The 26,619-nt window shown below is 43.3% G+C and overlaps 2 protein-coding genes across 2 annotated transcripts in view; one reads left to right on the top strand and one right to left on the bottom strand.

Annotated features, from left to right (window-relative positions):
* SHISA9 (shisa family member 9) overlaps positions 1-26,619 on the bottom strand; it is a 274,688-nt gene that overhangs the window by 73,642 nt on the left and 174,427 nt on the right. The window lies entirely within an intron of this gene.
* On the top strand, positions 13,653-14,660 carry LOC101404228 (inositol oxygenase-like). The gene is given in 4 exon segments (XM_014793428.2): positions 13,653-13,743; positions 13,746-13,874; positions 13,877-14,286; positions 14,439-14,660. Coding segments are annotated over 4 exon segments (852 nt in total).

Here is a 26,619-nt window from a genome sequence, read left to right as displayed (position 1 = left end):
TATGCATGGCATAGTGATGTCATATTTGTGTGTGCGTATATGTGTGTGAATGAGGGTGGATGTGTGGGTGTGTGGGTGTATGGTGTGTGTGGATAGATATAGATAGAAATACGGATATGAATATGGATATAGATATAGACATAGACATAGATACAAATATAGAATGTGGGCTGTAGTTTGCTGTGGTGTGGTGGTAGAGGAATGAGTGTCGATGTGACTTGGGTGGGTAGGTGAGTATGAGGTGTGTATATATAGCGGGTGGGAAAGTTTGGATACAGGTGTGTGGTATATTTCTGTGGCTAAGAGCATGGGTCATATGGGTGTGTTGTGGAAACTGTGCATGGTGTGTATAGTGTTAATATGTCTGCAGGGGTGTGTAAGGGTACGTGAACCTAAGGCATAGCATATGCTCTTGCTCATGTGAGTGTGTGGTGGATATATTTTATTGAGTGTGGGAATGTATATTTGTGTGTATTCAGACTGTGTGGGGATGTGTGGGAAATGTATGTCAGCAGTGTGCACAAGTGGGTAGGGCCGGAAGTATAAGCTGAGCCTGCCGGTGTGTGCTGGAAGGGGTGTGTACCTGTTTGTGTGTATGTGTGTGTGTGCATGCACACGCCATGCCCGATGACACCAGGAAAGATGATCACAGAGTCATGAGCACCTCTCTCCAATGTTTAGAACATCTTAGGTCTTCCTCCACCATATTTCCAGAGACCTATTTGAAGGTGTTCCCCAGAATGCTGACCCACTGCTTTCCTTTGCCCCTCTGGGACTCCAGCCCCCAATTATCTCTTTGACCAGGCACAAAGTGTCTGGGGAAGTTAGCATTTCTTGGTACTTATGGGCTTCTCTAAAACTCTGGTCTATAGGCAGAAGTTTTCCCACCTGATGGAGTTGGTCAAAAACAAACCAAAAAAAACCTGTCCTGAGAAGAAATAGCCTAGAGTTGAAGCTCAGTTCACATTCTCCTATAAGAATTAAGAAAACACAGTGTGGCTTAGAAGAAACTCTCTAGTCTTAGGACTTCTAGTTTCTGTTCTGTCACTATGGTTCTGTCTGTGGTTTGACTTTAGGCAAACCCTTCCTCTTCTTGGTTCTAGAATATTTGTCTTAATCTTACCCACTCCAGCCATGAATTTACATATTTAACATGTTCAATGGCTCCCTACAGCCCTTGGATAGAGTCCAATCTCCTTAGCACACCATCCAAGACCCTCCATACCCTGACTCTACTAGTTTCTCATTTCCCGATATTCTTCCATGCCACCATATCTTCTAGGCTCACCAATCTACTGACTGTTCCTCAAAGGCAATGTTATCTCAGGAAAGAAACACATGTCACTATCCTTTGTGCTGAATAAGTATAACTCTGTCTTACCTTCTGCAAAGAGATCAACAAGGACCAGGAAGGACACATCCTGCTATACTCATTGATTGATTGATTCATTCATTCGTTCAAAATATTTGGGGGTAATTAATAAGTTTCAGAAACTCAGTTACCTTCTAGAACACAGTAGTCAGCCAAAAAGACATGTTCCCTGCCTTTGTAAAGCTTATACATTAAAATTAACTGAAATCAGACATTTCTCCAGAAACCTATTCCCATAACCTGTGCCTGAGTCTGGAGTGAAGGAGAGTTTGAAGGAAAGATTCCATCCATCAAGTTGGTGTCTCATTAGTCATGGCTAAGAGCATGAGTTCAGGGTTAGGCATACCTGGGTTTGAAACTTGACTCTGCCAGTGTTAATATGTGTGGTCTTGGGCAAGTTTCCTAAGCTCTCTGTGTCTCAACTGCTTTGTGTAACAAGCCTACCTCAAAAGGTTGAATGAGATGCTGCCTCATAGTAAGGGCTCAACAAATGTTTGCTTTGAGAAGTATATACCATTCGTCCCAATGGGCTTGGACCATGCTCCTTTCGTTTCCTGAACTCGGGAATTTTGATTTCAGTTAAAAATCCTGTCTATTGGGCTGAGGCTTCCAGTGTCTTCTCAACTCAAATAGTGATTTTCACTGTGAATTTTTAATGATGTCCTAGGATGGAAGCCCCGTGAGGTTAGGGATTTTTGTCTGTTTTGTTCACTGATATGACTTCAGTGTCTAGAACAGTACCTGGCACACAGTAGGCACTCACTAAGTATTAGTTAAGATAATGAACACTGCACCTGTCAGCAGATTGCAGAAATTAATCTGTACAATCATTACTATTATTAACAACTGCCACTTTCCACATGAACTGTACAATGTGCTCCATAACTCATTTCTAATTCTCTCAACAAAATCATGAGGCAGGCCTTGATTATCCTATTTTATAGGTGAGCATGCAAAGTAATCTAGGACCCAGTGATGATAACAACTTGCCCAAGGCCACACAATTGCTAAGTGACAGAACTGGGATTTGAATCCAAGGTTGGTTCCAACACTGTGCTGTGCTGCAATCCAGGCAGTCCTGTGGTTTCCTGGGGAGAAGCAGAGAATCTTTCTTCCCTCTCCACCCTCTGATGGAGTCACCAAACTAGATGGTGAAAAACACAGGGAAAGAGGCTGGCATTAAGGAAACAATAGGGCTGAAGAAACTGCATTGTCAATAACTGCCGAAAAATCATGACACTAATTAAGAAAGATGCTCCTTGTTCTGCCAAAAGCTCTATCTTCTTGCAGGGATCAATAAATCAAAAATAATTGTTTACTTTGTCTAGGCTCTTTCCCTTCTCTTATGCCTGTATTTTTTTTCCTTCTTCCTTTGTATAACAGGAAAGTTGATAAAGGAGCCTCATTTTCACTAATGAAAGAAACTTAATTTTTTTGGCACTATATCCTTCATTAAGAAGAGCAAAATCCACTTAGTGGTGGCTTCTGCCACCTTCCATTTGTCCAAACCAAGGCCCAAGATCAGCAGAAGACCAGTTTTAGCATGAAATTCAGGCTTCCTTCAAATCTATTTCTATTGTTTTAGGGAAGATATTTAATGATAGATGTTAACAGCCACTAAAAATGGTAACAGCCCTCTCCTCACTCTTTTTCTCCAAATCTCTCCACTCCTTCCACACTCAATAGTGTACACAAGGCCAACAGTGAGGTGGCCCCAAAGAACCTGGCATCTAGAACCCAGGTTGTCCACTGAATACAAGACAGACACCAGAGTAAAGATAAGTAATATAAACCTAAAGAACTAGTAAAAAACAAACAAACAAAAAAACCCTCCCAGACTAGGACATAACAGCAGATCCATCCATCAGAAGGGTTCTTGCCCAGCCACACACACAAGGAGAGTAGAGGAAGAAGACATTGGCCATGCCCTTCTCAGGACTGTTCAGGACTTGTCCAGGACTATCCTACCAACTTAAATACATTTTATGGCAGATGTAATGGTCAAGTGGTATGCTGGTAAATATTTAACAAGATTTCTGGGCGAGAAAAGAGCTCTAATTTGTAACATTTGCTAACTATCTTGGTGTAAATATTCCCACCATGGCCAATGGCAAGCAACCAACATGAATGTTGGTTTTGGGAAGAGATGTATGTGTACAATTCATTGAATGTGGATTTGGGAGGAGATGTGTACGATTGGTTCTTGTAGGTCAAAACAAGTAGGCTCTGGCATCCCCAGTGATACTGCCCTAGGAATCCTTTGATTGTAATTTAGCTTCCTGTGTGGTTTGGCCCATGGGGGGAAACTCACTTATCTGCCTCAACAGTGTGTGCTTAATGGCTGACTCTTTTCGTCAGTGGCTATAAATACATTTTCTTGATGGATTACAGATCAATCTAGTGAGAGTCACTTGCTGGAACCAGACCACACCAAGAGAGCTAGCCAACAAGGCTGGGAGCAGAGCTGGAGCATGGTGAACAGACCACAGTACGGCTTCCCATTGGGGATCACTGCAGCTGCCCACTGGCCTTCCCTCTGCCTCGTCTGAAATCCTTTTCACCCTCTATTGTGACAGTTTGCTTCCTTCCTTATCAGTCTCTTCCAGTAGCCTCTGAATTCCAGAAGGATAGGTATGGGGACATATTCATCCTTCCACACTGTGGTGTTGAGCTGAAAACTTTCACTAATATGTTAAGTGACCAGGCTAATTAGAGTAAAGGAAACATCTATTGAGGACCTTTACCCACCCCAACATGCTGCTAAGTTCATCCCCACTAACTTGAATATATCTTCTTCCATAAGACATATAAAAAGGGAAATTAGGGAGGGCCTTATACACACTCTATAGCATCTTGAATCACATCCTCTCTAAAAAAATTCCTGAAGAGTGTGCTAATGTACTTTAAATTCATTCAAAGTAGTAAGGTTTCTGCCTCATCATGGAAACATCCCCCTACTCAGTAAAAAATGAATGGTAATAGAATATGAACTTGGGGTAAACAAGAGAGGTCCCTTGAGCCAGAGGATGGACAATCGAAAGGACTATTTGGCAATGCATTGTCTGCAGACTTCATGGGGAGGGGGCAAGATAACTTGAACATGTATAACTCTAATATCAAGACTTGGAGTTTGAGTATTTGAGACTACTGGTTCTACTTGAAAAGTTCCCATTGAAGCTGGCCACAGAGTTGGATGATAAATTGGGTTCTGATTACCTGCATTTAGCCAGAGTGTGAAAACCAAGTGGAATCTGGAGGAACTCAGAAGCTGCAAAGAACTAAACTGCCTGGCTCACAAGTATAGTTTGGGGACTCACACTGTATAACTACAGAAGGGAATATGTGCGCCGTTATTGAGGTGGAGTTGGAGAAGTCCTAATAAGTAGTGTGGCTACACTATTCAGCCCAGTCATGCTGGACATCCCATTTATACTACAATTATAATGATTCCTGGGCTCCTACTTCACCTAGTCCACACCCAGACAAGAAAGACCTAGAGTCAGACCCAGCAGAGACATCTTCAACTGGCTATGGGTTCAGGTATGAACCTCAGAAATGTTCCTAGAATGGGAATGCTTTATTTCAAGTAGAATAAAAAGCTATGTTTAGTTCAGCTTGCGTGCTGGGGAATCTTTCTACCATCTGAGTTAATTTCCTGCCTCAGCATGGAAGATCTACAGATGTGTCCCTCCAGGGTTATCAATGTGAGCTCTCATTCTCAATGTCCAGTATGACAGCTGTAAACGATATGGGAGGCAATGGGGAGGCAGCAACTGGCCATTATGTTTTTAGACAAATTCCTGTGATTCACCTACTTTCTTATTTGACTAACAACAAGTAATGGCAATAAACCTCAGTTAATTAAAAGGCTTTTAAATGGGAGACATCTTTGCAACTTTTCTATAAATCTAAACTATTCTAAAATAACATTTCAAAAAACAAAAAACCACTAAGTAATTTCCAGTGTATTGAGATGTTGTGTAGGTTTCATAAAATGGTTGCTTTCCTGTTTAAAACTCTACATGGGTATTATCACCACTACATAAAAAAAAGACTGCATAGAAAAAAGACCAGAGAAAATAAGCAAGAATTATAATAATGTTTGCCTTTGGAGGGTGGGCTTCCATAGGTAAGGTGGAGGGTTTTTTCCCCCACTTCTTTAATTTTTCTTTGTCTTCTAAATTTTCCACTATTACTTTTGAGGGAAAAGGGATTTGTAAGAAAGGCTTCACTGTTGCCCGACCATCTACAAGGCAAAGCTTCTTAGCATAATATACCTTCATTATCTGGCCTTGTTTCTCTAGCTTCATCATCCACCATTCCCCCTCCTTCTTGAGACACCAGAATTTCTGGATAATTTTAAATGCACACAGCTGTCCCAGACATGCTCTGGGACATGGTTTCACAACTTTGGGTCTTTGTACATTTAATTCTGCAGCTTCAAATGCCTTCCCTACTCCCCAGTCCAATTTTTGGATGTTTCCTTCAAAACCCAGCTAAGATATCATCTTTCTTGGGAAATCTTCCCTGATCCCACCAGGCCTCCCTACAGAATTCACACTCTCCCCTGGCTGCTGTACACAGGTTTCTATCTCTGCACTTGTCACTCTGACTGGTATTGATCTGTTTGCATGCTAAGCCTGACTAAGAGATCACTGAGGGCAGGGCAGTGTCCGATGTGTTACTGCATCCTAAGGACAATGACTGGCATAGGGAACTCACTGTAATAAATCTTTGTTGGGTGGATTTAGTGAATGGACTCACGAGCATATGTTTGGCTACCTACTCCCAGAAGGCAGCACCATCTACTTGTGAAAGAAGACTTGACCAAGAGCCAAAAGCCAAAGCAGAGAGCCAGAGCCAGAGCCAGGCCAGGAAGTCTGGTGAGAGGTGGGTGAGACCATGACAAAGGCACAGGGATAGAGATGACCAGGAACCTCATCTGAGTCCAGTGTGAGTGACTCTGAGCAGCAAGGGCTCCCTCTCCTGAGGTCCCAGGGTGAGAGTCGTAACGTTGCCTTGCTGCGAGATGCCAAATAACAGATTCTAACCTGACTTGTCTTGTTTACTCACATGTATGTTAAACTGTTAGGAACAAAATACGCATCAGAGATCATCAAATCCAGTGGTTTGTAAACTGCATTTCCCAGAAATCTGGGATTCTGTGGAATTATTTCAAAGATAGGGAAAGTGGGGAAGACTACTGTTGCAGACCACGTCATGGGCACTTCAACTAGGGTGGCTCCATTTGTAACTGGCTTACATATTGGCACTCCACAGAAAATTCATGAAGAAATGGTTCTGCTGATAAAATAAAGGAAGGTTTGGAGGGAGGGAGAAAGAAAAAGAGAGAAGGAGGGAGGGGGAAGAAGAAAAGAGAAGGGATGAGAAGGAAGGGAAAGGAAGAGAGAGGAGGAGAGAGGAAGAGAGATGGAGGGAGGAAGGAACAAGACGAAGGAGGGGGAAAAGAGTAAAAGAGAAAACTAGAAAGAAACGGAAGTAACTAAGGAAGGAAGGAATGAGAGAAGGAAGGAAGGGAGGGAGGGAGGGAGGGAGGAAGGAAGGAAGGCAAGGGAATAATGGAGGGAGGAAGGTTAAGGAAAAGAAACAAAGGAAGGAAGAAAAGAAGCTACTAATACAACTCAAGCCTGAGAAAACAAAGAGTCAGGAGAGAGGTGATATTTTTGAAGTCACAGGAAGGAAATGGCACTATCATGATGACAAGCCTAGTCCTCTCATTCCCAACTCAGTACTCCATGTTTGAGGACAGAAGTTCCATGAGCTACTTCTTCCTCCCCTCCACCCCACAATGCAATAGGGTGCCCTAATAGATGCTCCAAGCCCAGGATGCCCAACAAAGTGAAAAGCAAAGGTGAAGGTGGGTATTATGGAATTAAAAGCTTTAAATAGGAGATCAGACATTCTGGCCATCTCATGAGCCATGAATCCTACAAAAAGATGTTGCCAAATAGAGAATCCTCCTGACCTACTCACATGAATGGGGGAAATGATTCATAATTAGGGCAGCAATTGTTTGCATGTAAATAAGAGCTGACGTGCCTGGAAATCCCTTCTCCTAAATGGCTCAAATACTTCCCTTGTGAGGCATCCACAATCCTGAATCACTGAGAAAAATCTCTCTTCAAAGACCGTACAAAAGAGAACTTGAGTAAGACTTGGAGGGAGGGTTGGTGGAGTCTAACGTCTGGGGGCTGCCATATTTGTTCATTCAACATGCACTTTCTGAGGGCCTCCTATGTGCCAGATACTGTCCTAGAAGATGGACATACAGCAATGAAGATGCGGTCCCTGTTCTCAAAAGCTCCAAGTCTAACAGGTAGACTGTTCTGATTATAACAATGTGTGATAAGGTCTATCAATGATGTAGGAGAGGGATGGTGGAAAGAAAGTGCTAGCACTATCTCAGCAAAGGAGAGTCAGAGAAGAGTTCCCAGACCAGTGGTTCTCAAACTTTAATCTGCATATGAGTTACCTGGGGATCTTGTTAAAAGCAGATTCTGAGTCAGTAGCTCTGGGATGGGGCCTCAGATTTTGCATGTCTAACAGGCTCCCAGATGATGCTGATGCTGCTGTTCACAGACCACACAGGTGGAAGCAAGGTCCTAGGATACAGTCACTCAAGACATGGTCCATGAGCAGCATCACCATCACTTCGAGTTTGCATAAACGCAAATTCTCAGGCTTTACTCCAGACCTACTGACTCAGAATCTCTGGAGGTGGAGCCCAAACATCTGTAGTTTACCAAATTCTCCAGGTGATTCTTATTCATGCTAACATTTGAGAAGCAGCATCTTTGGCGATCTAATTGAATCGAGTTCTAAAGATAGAGGTAGGACTGCCATGTTAAGAACTTCATACAATAGGATCTACTATAGATTCTACTGTCTGCCTCCCATTTCAGCTCCAATAAATATTTTTCATTCAATTCCATTTGGACAGATAGAGAAGGTCAACACCATTGCAAAGGCAAAACTGCACCTGACTTTCCATGAGCTGAGACAGGCTTGAAAACTCCTGGAGGGGAAAGAAGGATACACCGTGTTGAAATGCCACAGAGATCACAAGTGTGTGGCACGTGTGCCACCACTTCCTAATTCTGTTCCTGTAACAGACGTCATTAATCAGTCCCTGTTCGTTATCCTGTTTAGCCCAGATACTATCTTAGAAACCTCAACCCAACTCTTCAGGCATCTCCTACTGACTGAGAGAAGCTTGTACCTAAGAGGAAATCCTTCTAATCCTTTAACTCATCATTGACTGAGAATATTAGTCAAATAAATGTCTTATCAGGTACAGGGATAAAAGAGCCACCATCATTTTTCTTCATGGTGTGGATTTCCCATGAAGAGGAATCTATATTCCGGGGTCATCAGGTGGAATGACCAAACTACCTATTCATCAAGAGACTTTTGTACATCTCATCCAAGGGGAAGAAGAGAAAGGGGGAGGAAATGCACATTTACTGAGCCCCCACTATGTGCCATGCACCTTCCTAAGAACTTTACATACAAAATAGTTCACCTAATCTTCACTATAACCTTGTGAGGTAAATGCTGTCATCTACATTCTATAGAGGAATTTCAGGGCAGTTAAGGGACTTGGGTGATGTCAAACAGCTAGTGGAGATCTTGAATTCAAGCCTAGGTCTCTCTGGCTTGAAATATGGATCATTCTCCAGTACATTCTAATAAAGAGAGGCATTACAGATATGGTGTTGATAAAAAACAAGACCACAGAACAGCAAGGTCTTCAGGATGGCTATTCCTAGAAAGTTCTAACAGCTAAAAGAGGAGTGGGTTCTCTTAAAGGGCCATTCTTGACCCAGAATCTCTGAGTTTCAGATGACCTGGGACCCAGATTTCAGCTTCAGAATTACCTGATAGTGGCCGTGGAATATTTACCCCAGGAGTGCAAAATCCTTAAGGAGCAAAATGGTGGCTTTATCAGACAAAACTCAAAGGAATGAACTGTTGGTTTAATTACTAATTCTGCAACCTGGTTTACTTCCCTTTGTTGGCCCTCAGTGGGAAGTATAATAAAATAAATATAATGAGTACATCAATTTTGTTATTGATATTATTGTATATTATAATAATAATTACATTATTATCATTGTTACTGTTATAACAATGTCACAGGTTGGGTTCTCCAGAAGTAGATGCTGAGATGGAATTTAGAATGCAAGATGTTTATTGGGGATCAACATCTCTGAAGAGAAAGGGAAACAAGATTGGCCAGAGTGAGAAGTTGAACTGCAATCAGGCTTGAAAAGTCTGGGACACCCCCAGCAAGGAGCTCTGGAACGAATGTTGTTCATCAGGGTTGTCGCTCTTCAGGCCACGTGCTCCAACCTTTATATGTCTGCCTTATTCCATCACTAGATGCTGGATGTTCTGGGAAGAATGTGATGAGGCAGCTCTCTACAGCTGAGGCAGACCCTGAAGGAGCTGAGAGCTATAGGCTATCTGCTGACCACACTCCTTGTAGCTGGATAGCAAGTCCTTCTTTGAAGGAGGGTCCAGATGGTGCATCTCTATTTACCAAAACTAATGATGACTACTGATATTTAAAAGGGGCTTTACAATTTATGATATTTTCATATCTGTTAGCACACTTGCTCCTTGCAATCCAGATATAATTATGGCGTGCTGTAGTAGATTCTGTTGTTGTTCAAAATATTTGCTGTTCTTTCCTAGGGAAGAATTACTTTATGCCCCATTGACATCAGGCTCAGTCATGTGACTTGCACTGGCCAATGAGATATGAGTAAAAGTGATGTGTACCACTTCTGAGCAGAAGTTTTAAGAGATTGCGTGTGCTGTCATCTTCTCTTTTTTTTCCCTCTGCTAAGAGTCTAGAATGTCTCACACAGGGGCTGCTCCTTCAGCCTGGGTTCCTGAGTGAAGGCACATGGAGCAAAAGCTGTAGGCTCTCCACAGTGGATATGCATGTGAGATATAGAACTGTGCTGTTTCACCCCATGAAGATGTCTGGGGATGTCTGTTACCACAGCATGACATAACCTCCTATCACCTACAAGACATGAAGCCCAAGCTCTTCAGCAAGGCTTCTTATAATCCAGCCTCTGCTCATCTCTCCAGTCTCATCTCTCACCATGCCTCGCCTCCATGCTTTGCTCCAACCACATCAAACTCCTTTTTATTCTTGAAAAGATATTACCCCTTCTCCAAAATATTTTCTACTCTATGCAATTGTTCCTCACTCCCTCCTCCTAGGCAGAAATTACTCCTCCAATCTTTCCCATTGGCCTAGGTAGAAATTATTTTGTTAGTCCCTTCCCAGTGCCTGGGACAGTGTCAGGCACTCAGCAGGTGGTCAACGAATATTTGTTGAAATAAATCATAACTAGTGTATACTGAGGCGTTAGTGTGTCCGAGGCACTATACTAGTGCTTGATGTAGATTATTTAATATAATTTAACTTAAATTAAGGTAAGTATTACTACCATTCTCCACTTTACAAATGGGAAAACTGAGGCCCAGAGAGGTTAAGTAACTTAGTTGGTACTTGGCAGTGACAAAACCAGGCAGTCTGGTTCTACTACCCACTTCTTAACCATTGTGCTCTTGTAGCAAGCCATGTGTGCCCAGATTCTAACAAAGTTTCTTACATTGATAAATGGTAGCAGTGGTGTATCAAGTCAGAACATTTGGAGGGATCTGCCCCTGGTGCAGGCATAGAGAGAGTACATCAACTGTAGGAAATTTAAAAGCAATAATAAAATCAACTAAAATTTGGTCTTCTTTATTCTATCACCATGCACTGGCAATTACAAACAATGTCAGTGATAAAATATTCTTCCTGGCCAAGTGGATCATTTTTATCCCCCACCCTCCTTGATACAACACTGAATGGTTGCTAAATGAATGAACGAATGAATGAACTAGTTGATAGAATTGATGATAATGAGAATGACGAAGATGTAGCAGCTGACAGAGAACAAGCCAATTACTTCCATGACTTTCAATGAAACCAAAGCCCATCACCTAGTTTGACAAGTTGAATGCCTTGGGTAATGTGGGTGAAATTGGGGGAAAACCAGCCAACCCAGATGGATGAGCCTGGCATTCCAGAAAGGATGAAAACCATCCATTTTGCAAATCCAAAGGGCCTTGCATCACCCAGCAACCTGAGGTGTGGGGACAGAGAAATAGCTCACCTTGGTGCCCTACCTATGCCAGCGACCAGAGCTGCAGAGATGCAAGTAGGATTCAGGAAGGAATCTGGAACCTGAATTTGTACAGACACTATTGGGCAATGACCCAAGTCTCAACAGCCCATTGCTCACCAAACTATTATTCCATCAGGAAAAAGAGAAATGAAAATCATGGACATTCCTTATGAGTAAGTTCTGTTTCTTCAGCCTTTGATGATAATTTTATGGACATTTTCTCATAATAGAGAATGGGAATTTCAATATTTCCACACTTCCACATCATTGCAGAATTCCCTAAGATTTGGGAATATCAGGGAAACCAAGGTCCAGAAAAATAAAGGATTTGTCTAAGATCCTACCTAGCTCTGTAGTCCCAATCTGGGAGATTGCTCACTTATTTGTCTACTTGTTGTCTCTTTGGCTAGATGGTGAGTTTCTGGAATGTGGAGATGCTATCTCACTCTTCTTTGCTTCCTAAGCTATCAAAGTAGCCCTTGGTTTGTGGAGTGAATAAATGATGACTTTGCCTCTTTCTGTCATGGTCTAAACTGGTGACTCTCTCTTAGTACATCTTGCTCAAGTGATTGACTCAGTTGAACAGAATGTCCTCCCCATTCATGGAAAGGACCTAGGGATCTGGGCCAGGGGACAAATCTCAAAATGTTTGGTTTCAATCAGACATGCTTCCCATAAGCTGCTCACTTTCTCCCCAAAGTTTTCTCCAATGACTTTTAACTGATCCTATCAGTGAGAAGGTCTCAATTAGGGGTTAATTGCTTTCAATACTTTTTCTTAACATCTGTTAATTTCTCTCTTCATGAGGAAAACACATGTCAGGACTTGCCAAATAGTAATGAGGAAGAGGCAGTGACATTGGAGGAGTAGTTCTCAACTGAGAAGAGATTTTTGCCCCCAGGACCAAGGGGACACTTGGCAACGTCTAGACACCTTTTTGGCTGTCACAACTGGGGGAGGAGGATGCTACTGAATCTAGAGGGTAGAGGCCAGGGATGACCCTAAGTATCCTAAAATGCACAGGACAGCCCCCCACAGAAAAGAATTATCCAGCTCAAAATGTCAATAGTGCTGAGGGCAAGAAACTCTGTGTTAGGGGCACTGGAGGTTAGAAAGAGTAAATGAAGGAAGTCACAAGTTCCATGTTGGGAAAAATAATAATGATGATAATGATAATAGTAGCAACAGCAGTAAACACCTATTAGGTGACAGACACTCTTTAAATGCTTTGCTATTAAGTACTTAATAAAAGTTTCTTACACACATAGTGGACACTTGATGGGTTGGAGGAGGATATTTCAATCCTCACCCAATAGCCCTTTGAGGCAGGGACATCACTATACCCATTTTATTAATGAGGAAACCGAGACACCCAAAGTCACCCAGCTAGTATGTATCAGAGCTGCTATTCCCACTTCAGCTGCCTGGCTCCAAATCTGTATTCCTAACCACTCTGGTGTATTGGAAATCGGGGAAGTTTCTGTTCTGGCTTCTGGATTCATTTCTTTAGGAAAGAGACGCAGTGTCATGTGCTTGTTGCTGAGTTTAGAATGCAACAAAGCAAAGCATTTGCACTTCTGTAGTTTTTGTGGAAGGAAGGCATCAGGACTGAGGACCGAACAGTGACTAATGTTTGCAGGTGGGGGGAACAAATGGCAAATCCATGAGTCCGAGATCGGTTTCTATTTCCACCATAGTGGTAATGAGGGAGGTTGTTGTCGTGGAAAGAACATTATGTCAGGAAGCAAGAAACGAAGATTCGGGGCACAGCTCTGCCACAAATATGTTGTGGGACTTTGGGCAAGTTTCTTAAGCTCTCAAGCCTGATTTTTCTTTTTGGCATTTTCCATTTTAGCTCTTCTACTGCTTGTGTAGAGCAGGAGTTAACAAACTATGGCCTAGGACACGTTAACTTGCTGAGTCCAGGAGGAGGGTGGATGGTCACTCATTACTGAGGGCCGAGGCCAAGGGGCTGGGTGGTGTCTGGTCACTTATGTAACCTGTGGGCATATATGGGCACATGGGCCCATGGGACTTACCTGCCTGCCAGCTCTGCTCCTCCCAGGATGAAGGTGGTTGTGGGCCCAGACCCATCCCTGGTCTACCGGCCTGATATGGATCCAGAGACAGCCAAAGACAAGGGCAGCTTCCGAAACTACACCTGAGCCCACTCCTGGACCGTGTCTGCGCCACCTACAAGCTCATGCATACGTGGCAGACTGTGGACTTTGTCAGGAAGAAGCACGCCCAGTTCGGGGGCTTCTCCTACAAGAAAATGACTATCTTGGAGCTGTGGACATGCTGGATAGGCTGGTGGATGAGTCGGACCCAGACGTGGACTTCCCCAACTCCTTCCATGCCTTCCAGACGGCTGAAGGCATCCGGAAGGCCCACCCTGACAAGGACTGGTTCCACCTCGTCAGGCTCCTGCATGACCCGGGGAAGGTCCTGGTTCTGGCGGGGGAGCCCCAGTGCGCGGTCGTTGGAGACACCTTCCCAGTTGGCTGCCGTCCCCAGGCCTCTGTGGTTTTCCGTGACTCCACCTTCCAGGACAACCCCGACCTCCAGGATCCTCGATACAGCACAGAGCTCGGCACGTACCAACCCCATTGCGGACTCCAGAATGTTCTCATTTCCTGGGGCCATGACGAGTACACGTACCAGGTGATGAAGTTCAACAAATTCTCCCTCCCCCCGGAGGTAGGCAGGGGTGAGGGGCCAAACCAAGAACCCAGCTCAGTCCAGCCCAGCCCAGCCCAGCCCAGCCCAGGCCAGTCCAGCCCCAGGCCAGTCCAGCCCAGCCCAGCCCAGCCTCGAGCATGCTGGGTGGTGTGCCTTCCTCCCACCCCCAGGCCTTCTACATGGTCCGGTTCCACTCTTTCCACCCGTGGCACACGGGGGGCGACTACCGGCAGCTGTGCAACGAGCAGGACCTGGCCACGCTGCCCTGGGTGCAGGAGTTCAACAAGTTTGACCTCTACACCAAGTGTCCCGACCTGCCGGACGTGGACAAGCTGCGGCCCTACTACCAGGGGCTCATCGACAAGTACTGCCTGGGCATCCTGAGCTGGTGACCGGCCTGCCCACCCCGCCCAGGCCTGGCCGGGTGCTCCATGGCGACAGCCACTGTCAGACACAGTGATGACCCACCCCGGCCTCCCTGGAGCACCCCACACACCCACCTACAGTCAGCACTCCCCTCCCTGGTGGCCCCTCTGTCCAGTGGCAATAAAGACCTGTAGCAGCTAAAAAAAAAAAAAAAACAAAACCCAAAAAACCAAACTATGGCCTATAGGCAAAATACAGCTGTCACCTGTTTTTGTCAATAAAGTTTTATTGAGACAGGGCAACACTCATCTTTTACATACTGTCTACAGCTGCTTTTGTGCCACCATGGCAGAGCTGAGCAGTTGAAATAGAGGTTGTATGGTACACAAAGCCTACACTATTTACTCTGTAGCCTTTCACAGGAAAAGTTTGTTGAGCCCTAGTGTAGAGTTATCTCTTTGTGGATTTTCTTTCTAAATCTATGAAGTAGGAAAATAAAAACTCACACCTGTCCTGCATACTACACTGAACTATCGTGATGCTCTAATGAAATGACATATGTGAAAGTACTTTGAAAAAGTCCTAAGAAATAGATGCATCGTGGTATTAATATTAAATGATGGGATGCAATGTGACGCGGTAAAAAACAAATGAGCAAAAAAGCAGCAAGGGATTTGGAACGAAGCACACTTGAGTTTGAATCCAAGTCCAACCAATTATTACTGTTGTGATTTGGGAGTAGTTATTAAATTCTTGAGTCTCAGTTTTCTTAACTGAGGATAATATTATTAAACCGAGGAGGGGGAATAAGGCATAATGGGGGTAATTATACTTAATTCCTAAGGTTGCTGGGAGTATTAAATAAAATATATTCAATGATTTATTCATTTGTTCATTGAATATGTCATATTGGTGCCCCACTGTGTACCAGGAGTGATGCTAATCACCAGATGTAAGCTGTGCTCAGACAGCCACGGTCCCTGCCATCCTGGCACATAGAGTCTAGTGGAATAGACAGACTTTGAGCAAGAAATTTCAGCACATGAAAGTTCACTGAAAACTGGGAAGGCCATTCAAATCAAGTGGTGGCATTACTAGGACTGCTACTAACGACTGAGAATTTTTCAAAGGTACGAGAAATTATCTGGGTTCCCAGTTGTGAGGAGCCTTTGAGGGGTGCTGGGGGATTCACAAGAGTGGGAGAGCTTAACCCAGGGAAAGGAGAAGGAAAGATGGTACACAAGCACAGTGCTATATAGATCTGAGCACTGGCTAGGATATGGGGTAAGAGATGGCAAAGGGAGAGACAGGAGAATGTGAAAAAGACAGGCTTAGAGGTTAAATTCTCCCTACTGAACATCATGGGACCAGGGATAGCAATACACATCCACCAGGGATGCCTCCTTCTCTTGCAGAAAGTAGCCCCTATAAGCCCCTCCAAAGAAGTCCATGCAACTGCAAACACACAATACAGCATGGCACAACCACACTCATGTACACAGTGGCAGACGATGTATGCATTTTTACTAAACTGGTTCCCTTTTCTTCCTGGGAAACTAGCTACATCATATTTACCATCCTCCCTTGTAATTAGATATATCCATACAATGGTTCTGGCCAATGGAACAAAACCGATAGAAGTCATGTTCTCAAAGCCTATCCTAGTAAAAGCCTCCCATCTAGTTCCCAGTCTCTCACTCTCTCCTACTTTGCTGGTCAGATGCAGAAGACTCAGTGGAGGACTCCAAAGCCCTAAGAGAATGGCGGAGCCAAAAGATAGAAGGATCCTGGGTCCCTGAATGACTGCATGCAGCAGAGCTCCCTGTGATACAAACAAGAAATAAACATTGATTATATTAATATTAAACTGAGAGTTTGGGGTTGTTTTTCTCCTTCATAGCCCTAATCAATAAATACAAGTCTCTTATTTTCCCTTTATACATTTACTGCCACTGGAATGGAAGCTTCATGAAGACAAGAACTCTGTCTTCTTATTCACTCCTCTGTCTAGAACAGTCTGACATAAAGATGCTCAAAACATTTGTAGACAAAAATATTAGCAAGTCGAGGCTATATAAAAATGGCAATCAATGACCAGAGTCATTGGAAAGAAGAAATAAAAGCATACACACAAAACTGCTCTTCTGTAAACAGCAAAGTTTTGTTCAGATATCAATTTTTACCCTCACCACACTGAGTTTGCACACACCCAGGCATGGAGCACGCATAGACTCATAGTCGCACTGAGTTCTTACAGCATTCTGGTGCAGACACAGGGACACAGATGCAGCATGGCTGAATTCTTACAGCATGATGAGAACCAAAAGTGCTCATGTCCTAAACAGAATAAGGGACTTCCAGACCCCATGTTCACATGGGACCCGTGTCCGTCTCCCAGTGGGACATAAGCTGGCCTCACAGAGTCAGACCAAGCTTAGGCTTTGGGCCCAGATAATCTGGGAGAATAAGAATGTTAACTCACACTTACTGAGTTCTTTGTAGCTGCCCAGCACTGTGATAACAGTGTTATACATGTCCCATCTTACTTAATTCTCTGATCAACCCTACATGGTAGGTACGTATTATTATTATCTGCATTTCACAAGTCAGCAAATTCAGGCTTAGACAGCTCAAGGTCAGTGGGGCTTCCTAGATGCTTGACCCAGGGCACATGCCTTTACCCCTCCACCACTCTGTCTTCATTTGTAAAACGGAAGCAACAACACACACCAATAAGTTTATTAGGAGGATGAAATTAACTCAGACAATGCATGTAGAATTCCCTGCAGATCACCTGGCATTTAGAAGGAGTTCAGAAATACACCACCTCCCTTCCCCTCCTTTGCCCAGGAGAACCATTTCATCCTAGTCAAGGTTCTGGGCTCTAAAAAGCAGCAGCAAGCAGAGGCTGCGTCCCGAAATGACTCCACCACCGGGGCCGGCCAGTGTGCACCAAACCCTCAATAGTATTTAAACTCTGTCTGGGTACCTAATTATCTTAATTATGCAGAATTCAAAATAGCACAGTCTGTGCGCACCCCAGGAAAGGTCCCATTCACAGACATGGGCCTATTAAGCCAGAGAAAAGCATCTAATAAAAGAATTTAATGATTGCAGTACTTAGAACAGGAAAGGTGGACAGGTCATCGTTGCTGGAAGCTGGGCTCTCCCCGATGATCCCTCCTTCCCCTCTGAGCTTCTCAGGATACTTCCACCTCTGAAGTGCCGCCTCTTAGCATCAGCCTTCCAGGCTTCCAGGGCTGGGACTCTTTTCTCTCTTTACGTAGTTTAATTCTCACAATAATCGTGTGAGGCAGACGTGGTTAAGCCCATTTTACAAACAAGGGGACTGAGCCTGACAGAAGGTTGGTTCTTCTGGAACAAAATTCCTAAACTCACCCTGCAGCCTGACGTGCTGGAAAACTGGTCACACTTACAGCTTAAGAGTTCATGTTTTGGGGAAAAACAGGGGCCAAAGAGAAATCCCTTAAAAGTTGGCCTGTAGAGTCCGCTCTTCCTTCCCCTCTCTCCCTTCCTTCTCTTCCCTCTTCCTCCTTCCCCTCCTTCCTAACTTCCTTTGTTCTTTACTTCTCTTCCTTTATTCTCTATTCCTCCTTTGTTTTCTCTCTTTTCTTCCCTCCTTTCCTTTTTTCTCTCTCTCTCCCTCCTTCAGTGTCTCCCTCTCTCTTCTTCAGTGTCTCTCCCTCCCCCGCCCTTCCTCAGTCTCTCTCTCTCTCTGTCTCTCTCTTCTTCAGTCTCTTTCTCTTTCTCTCTCTCTCTCCCTTCCTCAGTCTCCCTCTCTCCCCCCTCCTCAGTCTCTCTTTAGCCCTCTCATTCTCTCCATATTAATTAACTACCTACTCTTGGCCTGGCCTTATGCAACACATTGGGATCATGAAGATCAATTAGACATTGTGTCTGTCCTCAAGAAACAAACACTCAGGTGAGGAAGGGGGACAAAAAGCAAAACAGACAACAGCAGTGGTGAGGTAAGCATTATTATGGAGGGAATCAGAGGAGCTATGGGAGTGTGGAGTAGGCTATGGAGAGACTTTCTCTTCAAGGCAGCCCCTACATCACTGTCCAAACTGCCGTCCAAACTCAAGATGTTACCATCTGCACACATGAGGCTGTCAAGGCTTTGTCAGCCTCTGTAGGTCATTGAGTTCTCAACTTATGCAATAAGATGCTTAAGGCCTCTCCATGAGTGAGGATATGTCATGGAATTGGACCCTTTCTCACATTCTGTCAAGTTCAAATAGGGCTGGCCATTGCTGAGAGAGTCAAACTCATTGTTAAGAGAAGAAGAAGGTAGTCTGCTGTCTGCCTGCTCTCTGTGCCAGGTAATGGTCAACAGTCAGGCAATATCAGACATCAACCAGCTAATGTCCAACATTAGCTTCAGAGCTGATCAATGCTCAGTGTCTATGAGAACAGATTAATGAACAATAAACACATAAATATTTCTCGAGCAGCTGTTATGTTTTTGCACTAGACTGGGTGGTTTCACAATCAGCAAGTGTCTCATGTCGAGGTAGTCTTGTGTAGACGGGATGAAGTATCACATTTGGAGTCAAACAGATATTGGTTCCTAATTGTGGGGTCCTGGATGAGAAACCTCAACTCTCTAAAGCGCAATGTCACATTTTTACAACGTGGATAATAATACCTACATTGCAAGACTGTTAATCAAAATGGAGACTAACTCAGTGTCTCCTCCATCAAAAAATGAGAATGTAGTAAATGATACTTATGATTTCTAAAGATCATGACTATGAGTCATCATAATGGTTCTGGGAGACAGGTATCATCATCCTCTTTTCAGTAAAGATGCAGAGACTCACAGAGGTGAAGCCATCTACCCAAAGACATACCAATAATAAAATGGAGAGCCATAATTTGAGACACGATCCTTCCACCCAGGATATCCCATCCCATCAGGAAAGTTACTATCAGGAAATCAATGGCGAATTCACGCATCAAGTTGGTCCAGATTGTGATGGACACCACTGGGTTTGGTTTTATTAACCTGTCCGGAGCTGATAGAATCTGCGGTGTACCTGCCCCCCTTATCCCAACGTTCCCTGGGAAGTTACCAGGTAAACTGCAAATAGAGAAAGGTTCCAAATGCTTCCTGCTCTAACAGGTCCACTCTCTCTTGGGCTTGGGGAACTGACACTTCTTCTCTCCCCCGCCCCACTCCAGCCAACAACTTTGGTCACGTGGCAAGGTGTCTCCAAAGCCTTTCTTTCCTCTCAGCTTGAGAAAGCTCCAATTTGATGATTGTTCATTATCCCCCCATTTAGACAATTTTCAACACACAGTGGAACCTTTAAACAGTGTGAAGAATGTTGTCAATCTTTCTGCATGCTGCCTCTGCTAGGCATTAGGAGGTAAATTGACTGTGCAGCGGGAGGGGAATTAGGAACACAATTTCCATTAATAGTAATAGGGGAAGCCAAGTGGACCCTGACGTTTGGTCACAAGAGGGAGGCATTAGAGACACCTGTACAGAAGAGCTGGACTAAATCTGAGTCAGGATTTGGTGCCCTCCCATGAGGCCTTTCCTCACCAAGGAGAGCATCCCCAAATGCAGGGCACAATGGTGTGGGTGGAGAAGAGAACAATTATATATTGAGTACCTACTGTATGTAAAGCACTTTAATAATATTATCTCATTTCATCTTCAGAATAACACCAAGATTTGAGAATAGTATTCATATTTTTGGATGAGAATATAGAGGTAAAAACCCAAAGTCACACAGCTCCTAAGGGATGGAGCCAGGATTTGAAATGTGGTCTGTCTAGCTCCGAAAGTCCCGTTGCTAATAACCACTTTACTATGAGAAGGGCTTGCTTCCTGGGCTCTTCCCAATGTCTCTCTGTTGCCCAGATTGGTCTGCTTCTCTTGGAGACAGTTGAAGAGTTATAAGTTCACTATCTTCTGTTATAACACAAAATGAGATCTCTGCCCATTCTCATTGGATTCTCAGTTTCTGCCAGCTGGGCTCACCATCCACCTCATACCTCTGTTTTTACAAAGATATAATTCATCTGCCCTTATCCGTGCCATTCAACAGAGTACTTCTCCTGTATTACCCAGAGTGGCTACTTCTCTGCTTCATGAGCAGGTATCAAAGAAATAGCAAATGAGCCACTAATCCCCCATCCCACATCCATAACAGGCATCAATAATCAATTTCCCACTGAGGAGCCACTACCAATGAATCAGATTAGGCACTTGAGGTTTAATCCATTCACCATCCCTGGCCTAAGCCAATCATAACTCCTAACTAAATGAATAAATTTATTCTTTTTGGATAACAAAATCTCTACTTTCTTGCCTCACTTCCCAAGAGAGCAGAAAACAAAATTGGCTATATTCTAATGTGCACATTTACAATCACATGTCTTTTATTTTTCTATCCCCCACATACTCTCCCAAAGATTTCGATCCAGACAGATATCCTAGTTCTCAAACCCTAGTTCCACCACATTCGTTGAGTTATACAACGTTAGGCAGGTTGGCTTCTTCATCTATAAAACAGGCATAATAATGTCATCCCTGCAGTGTTGTTTGAAGATTAAAGGAGAAGTCATACACACAGCACCAAGCACAACGCCCAGAACAATGGACATTTCATAATGTCAACACGCTTCTCCCTTTTCCCCTCGTAACCATCAATTAATTACACTTGCCTATTTGCTCCTTATAGAAAACTGGTGCTGAATAACACTGCAAGCCTGTAAACCCAGGTGACACTACATATTTCTCTTCCAACTTCTTGAGAAAATGCCCCAACATCTTAGGGATAGCTCCTTCTTCCTCCACTGCCACAGCCTGGCTGGTTTCCTATGTTACAGAGATTTTTCTTCCCACTCCCTCTAGCATTTAGGAAGGACAGGACTCTCAAGTCAATATGAGGATAAGCCTTTGCCAGAGGCAGAAACAATTGCTGGTGGTTTGGCAAGAAATGGCCACATCCTAAAGGGATCGCAGAAGAGGACCTTTGGCTGAGCAACAAAATTCTGCAATGGCTGGTAACCACCTTCAGCTGCATTGCACACAGGCTGAATTTCCATCTCTCCAAATCAATGTCAGTCGCAGTGTATTTATTCCTTCAGCAACAACAACAAAGGCATTGAGCCCCTACCGTGGGCAAGGCATGTGCTAGCTCTACTGACCATCACTCCATGCACTTCTTCAAAATGAGCCATTTACTGAAAAAATAATAACAGCATCTGACATGGATTGAGAGCTTCCGATGTGCTAGGCACTGTGGTTTTTTGTTTTTGTTTTTGTTTTTGTTGTTTGGGTTTTTTTTGATGAGGAAGATTGTCCCTGAGCTAACATCTGTGCCCATCCTTCTCTATTTGGTAAGTGGGACATTACCACAGCATGGCTTGATGAGCAGTGTGTAGGTCCGAGCCTGGGATCCAAACCCATGAACCTGGGCCACTCAAGCGGAATGCACTAACTTAACCACTACGCCACTGGGCCAGCCCTTGGGCACTGTGGTATTTTATGTGGACTGTCTCATTCATCCTCAGAGAATCCCATGAAATGAGACTTTTATCATCATTTTACAAAAGATGAAACTGAAGATGAAACAGAAGGATGCTGAACATGCCTGTTATATAGACCTGTCTTCTCTGTGTGTGTGTGTATGAGTGTGTATGTGTGTTTAATTTAGTGATCTACTATAAAAGTCATAATGTTTATTGTAAAAATTCTGAGCAGAAATGGACAAAATGAAAGGTAAAATTGCCCATTTCCCTTCCTGTCCTCCTCCAATAGGATTAACACTGATATCATTTGGTGTAGATACTTACGGACATTGCCTAAGCCCAAAAGGGCAAATTAAGTATAATTCTTCATATATTACACCTCTCTTCTGTTATAGTTTTTGTATTACTATCTTTAATGTTTATATTTTTAGTTTAAAAAGTCATACATGATTATTATAGAAAATGCAGAGACAGAGTCTCTTAATTGCCCATCACACTACTCTGCCCAGACCTGAACTGGGTTGGGCAAGTGCAGTATAGTGGAGGAAGACCACTGGGCTTGGAGACAAGTAGACAAGTTGATGTGAATGGAATCCCAGGTCTCTCCCTTGTTAACTGAGTAACTTGAAAAAATTCCTTAACCTCTTAGACTCTTAGTTTTCCTATCTGTAAAATGGGTTATTAATTCCTACCTCAAAGAAATACATGTGCTTAGCAAAGTGTCTGTCTTACAGGTATTAAAAATATAAATAAAAACTGTCAATTCCTTTTCCCTCCCTAAAGGCGTTATTATTTGATTATCCCTGCCCTCCACACCTTCTTTCTCCAAGAAGGCAGCCCTCCCACAGCTCGGGGCATCCTTCATGTCTCTCTTTCCTTCTTTGCCAACCTTCCAGGGCTATTTCTCTCTCTCCACATTTTCCTCTTTCATAAATATTTGCAAAAAGTCAGCCTGCTCTGTCTCATTGTGTTTTCACGCCTTGTTTTCCCACCTTCTTAGCAGAGCTGATTTGACATAAATATTTATGTGTAAAAATATGTTTTCCCAGTCCCCAGTGTTCTCTACCCTACGTGCGGGCATGGGGAGCCTTGCGGGCACTGCTAACACGGTGCTTCCATGCAGCCTGGTGGAACGCCGGGGCCGCCAACCTCATCCTGAGTCGTGGAGAGGAACAGACGCTTGGTCAGCAAACCCCTGTTAACAGGTCCCCTGGTAACAGGTCCTCGCTGATAAGCCAAAGGGCTCCAAAGCTCTCGAATGGAATTTATCTGCTTTCACTGCATTAACGTTAGACAGTCCCATGGGAGTTCCCTCAGTGGTGGGAGTAACTCTGCAATCATACTAGCTTGGCCAAAGCTAGAAAGTACATATATCTAATTGTACATCTGCACCCTTCCTTCCTTTAATTCATTCTCAGTGCTGCCTATAGACACACGTACACTAGCTGTCCCCTCCTGTGGCCAACTATAACCACACCATTTTTAAGGCCACGTTAGCTGTAGTCACCCCATTCCTACCTGTCCTCTAAGACCACACCGTCTTCATTTCTTTACATCTCTCTGTCTTCTTCTCATCCTCCCTAGAGTCCATTCTCCTCTTCTAAGGTCACTCACCATCCTTCTTCCAAAAAATGTACCTCCTAGCTATTGTTGCTAGTGAAAGTAGACTCGCATGTAGCATAAATTTCATGCAATCCAGAACAGCAACAACAAAATGTCAGCCCCTTTTTAATAGTCAGTACTAATCTGATATAACTAGTCATCCAAGAACTCAGTAATAGCATGTTTGCCTTGAGCTAAGCTCAAGACCCATAGGATAGTCCTCCAGGGCTCTGATCAGGGGGAGAGCTGTTTTGGGTGCAGCCCAGTTCACCCCCAAGCCCCACTGGATCACTTTAACTAAAGGAAACAGCAAATAGGGAGACTGCTGCCCATGCCTTGTGGGAGGCTATGAAGAGAGGCAGCTTAATTATAATCAATTTAATTATGAATAATTAATGATTATTATTAATAATAATTATTTGATACTTATATAATATAATTATTTAATAACATATAAATAATAATAATGATTACTAATTAATGATAAACATGCACATTACATCAATAAGTGGAACCAGGATATAAACAATCTATTAAAAGAAAAAGACTCTCAGACTAGGTAAAAAAAGATCAAAATCTAGCCTTTATTTGTATGTCATAATGAAATTACATGATGAATTATTAAAAAGAGCACTGTATTCAAACCCAGAAAACCTGCGTTCTAAAATCAACGGTACCATTCGAGGCTGTGTGTCCTTGGGCGAGGCACCTCCCCTCTGCAAGCTTCCGGTTCCACAGCTGCCAGTCAAGAACCTGGCTAACTCCAGGGGAGGCTCAAATGTGGTAAGGAAGGGGCAAAGTTTTGTCAACTTCAGAATACTCAGGGCTTGCTCCTCAAAGTGTGGTCTGCAGACCAGGAGGCTATGAGGGACAGGTGATGAAGGTTGGACTCTAAGCTCAGAAAACGTGATCTAGAACCCTGGCATTCTCACTCACTAGCTGTTTGGCTGTGGGCAAGTCAACAAATTTCCCTAATCTCAATACCCTTATCTGTGAAATGAGGATGAAATGTGCTATCTGCATCATAAAGTCGCTACGAAGATTAGAGGAGATATCGTAAAACGTGAGAAATGATAAAGGTGTCATAACTACAGACACAGCTGAGACTAGAAACGTAATAGGAGAATATTATTTTAAAGTTTCACCATAAGTTAGACATCTAGTTGAAATGGTCATTGTTTCAAACAAAATTTACCTTACCCAACTGACCCAAGAAAAAGTAGAAAACCACAGAAGACCAAAAGCCATTTAAAAACTGAAGAAGTAGTTTTTACTGTACTTCTATTTCCATTTTTCTGCAAGTCAAACATTTTTCAAAATTTCAAAATCAAAAGTCAGGGCAAAAAATACACTCACACAAAGGCGCTATCCCCAGATTGTTTTACAGTCAAATTCTAGCAAACCTCTAAGAAATAGATAACTCTCATTTAGGCAGACTGTTCTGGAACACAGAAAAGGATAGGAAGTTACCCTAAGTCACTTTGTGACACCAGTTTAATCTTGGTACCAAGACTGGACAAAGACTGTGAGAAATGAATTCTAACCCAACCTCCCTTATTGGACAAAGACCACACGAGAAAGCCAATCTCCATTGCAAGTGTAGATGCAAAACAGAATGAAGGCACCTTAAATGCCTGCCACCTGATCAATCACTGGCTTCAATTAGGAAGATGTCATGACTTACAGATAAGGATGGTAACATGTCCTAGTATGTGCTATTATTATTATTATTATTATTATAAAAATAATAATTTTGGGGGCTGGCCCAGTGGCACAAGTGGTTAAGTGCACGTGCTCCACTGCAGCAGCCCAGGGTTCGCCAGTTCGGATCCTGGGCACGCAACGACACACTGCTTGGCAAGCCATGCTGTGGAGGATTGGCAGATGTTAGCACAGGGCTGATCTCCTCACAAATAATAATAATAATTTTGTGTCCATTCCTCTAGCACTTTCAGCTTCTTCAAAGTGCTTTAACAAAGGAAACCACTGATATATAAAATTAAAGCTAAACATCTCTAGGGAAAGAATGCAAATCTTACAAACCTTGAAAGAAAAGTCAAACAATACAGGTGGTGTAGCCAGCCCGGTGGTGTAGCAGTTAAATGTGCACACTCCGCTTTGGTGGCCCAGAGTTCGCAGGTTCAGATCCCGGACGCACACCGACGCACTGCTTGTCAAGCCATGCTGTGGCGGTGTCCCATATAAAGCAGAGGAAGATGGGCACGGATGTTAGTCCAGGGCCAGTCTTCCTCAGCAAAAAGAGGAGGATTGGCAACAGATGTTAGCTCAGGGCTAATCTTCCTCAAAAAAAAAAAAAATCAAACAATACAAAATAAACACCACCAACAAAAGTGAAATCAGTCTACAGGCCTGAGACACACACACACACACACACACACACACACACACACACACACACATCCCAGAGCTTACTAATTAAATTGAAGGTGAGACTTGCTGGAGCAGGAGGGATAATGGGGAGATGTATGTGTGAGTGAATATCCACATTTTTCAAACTTTTTCACAATAAAGAATTAAAAGAGTCCACTTAAATTTTATTGTTAAAAAATGAAGAAAAAGAATTAAATGTACTGGTTAAAAATATAAAGATGACCAGCAGAAGCACTTTAAAAATAACTATAGAAATCATAGAAATAGCAGGAAGGGAGGAAAAACTGAGGCCAAAAAAAGATCTAAATCAGTGGTGCTCGTTAGAACACCTGGGGAAGGTTTTAAAAATCCTGATGCCTAAGCCCCATGCCACAGCAAATAAATCCGAATCTCAGGTGGGAGCCGGAGGTTGGAATTCATTAAGTTCTGTTTGTGATTCCAGTGTGTGGCTGATGCTGGGAAGCTCCAACCTACAGCAAAAGA

The sequence above is a fragment of the Ceratotherium simum genome, chromosome 26 (genome assembly GCF_057802395.1).
Source record: "Ceratotherium simum simum isolate JZ-2026a chromosome 26, ASM5780239v1, whole genome shotgun sequence".
NCBI classification, from domain to species: Eukaryota; Metazoa; Chordata; class Mammalia; order Perissodactyla; family Rhinocerotidae; genus Ceratotherium; species Ceratotherium simum.
This window is presented reverse-complemented; position numbering and strand designations above follow the sequence as displayed.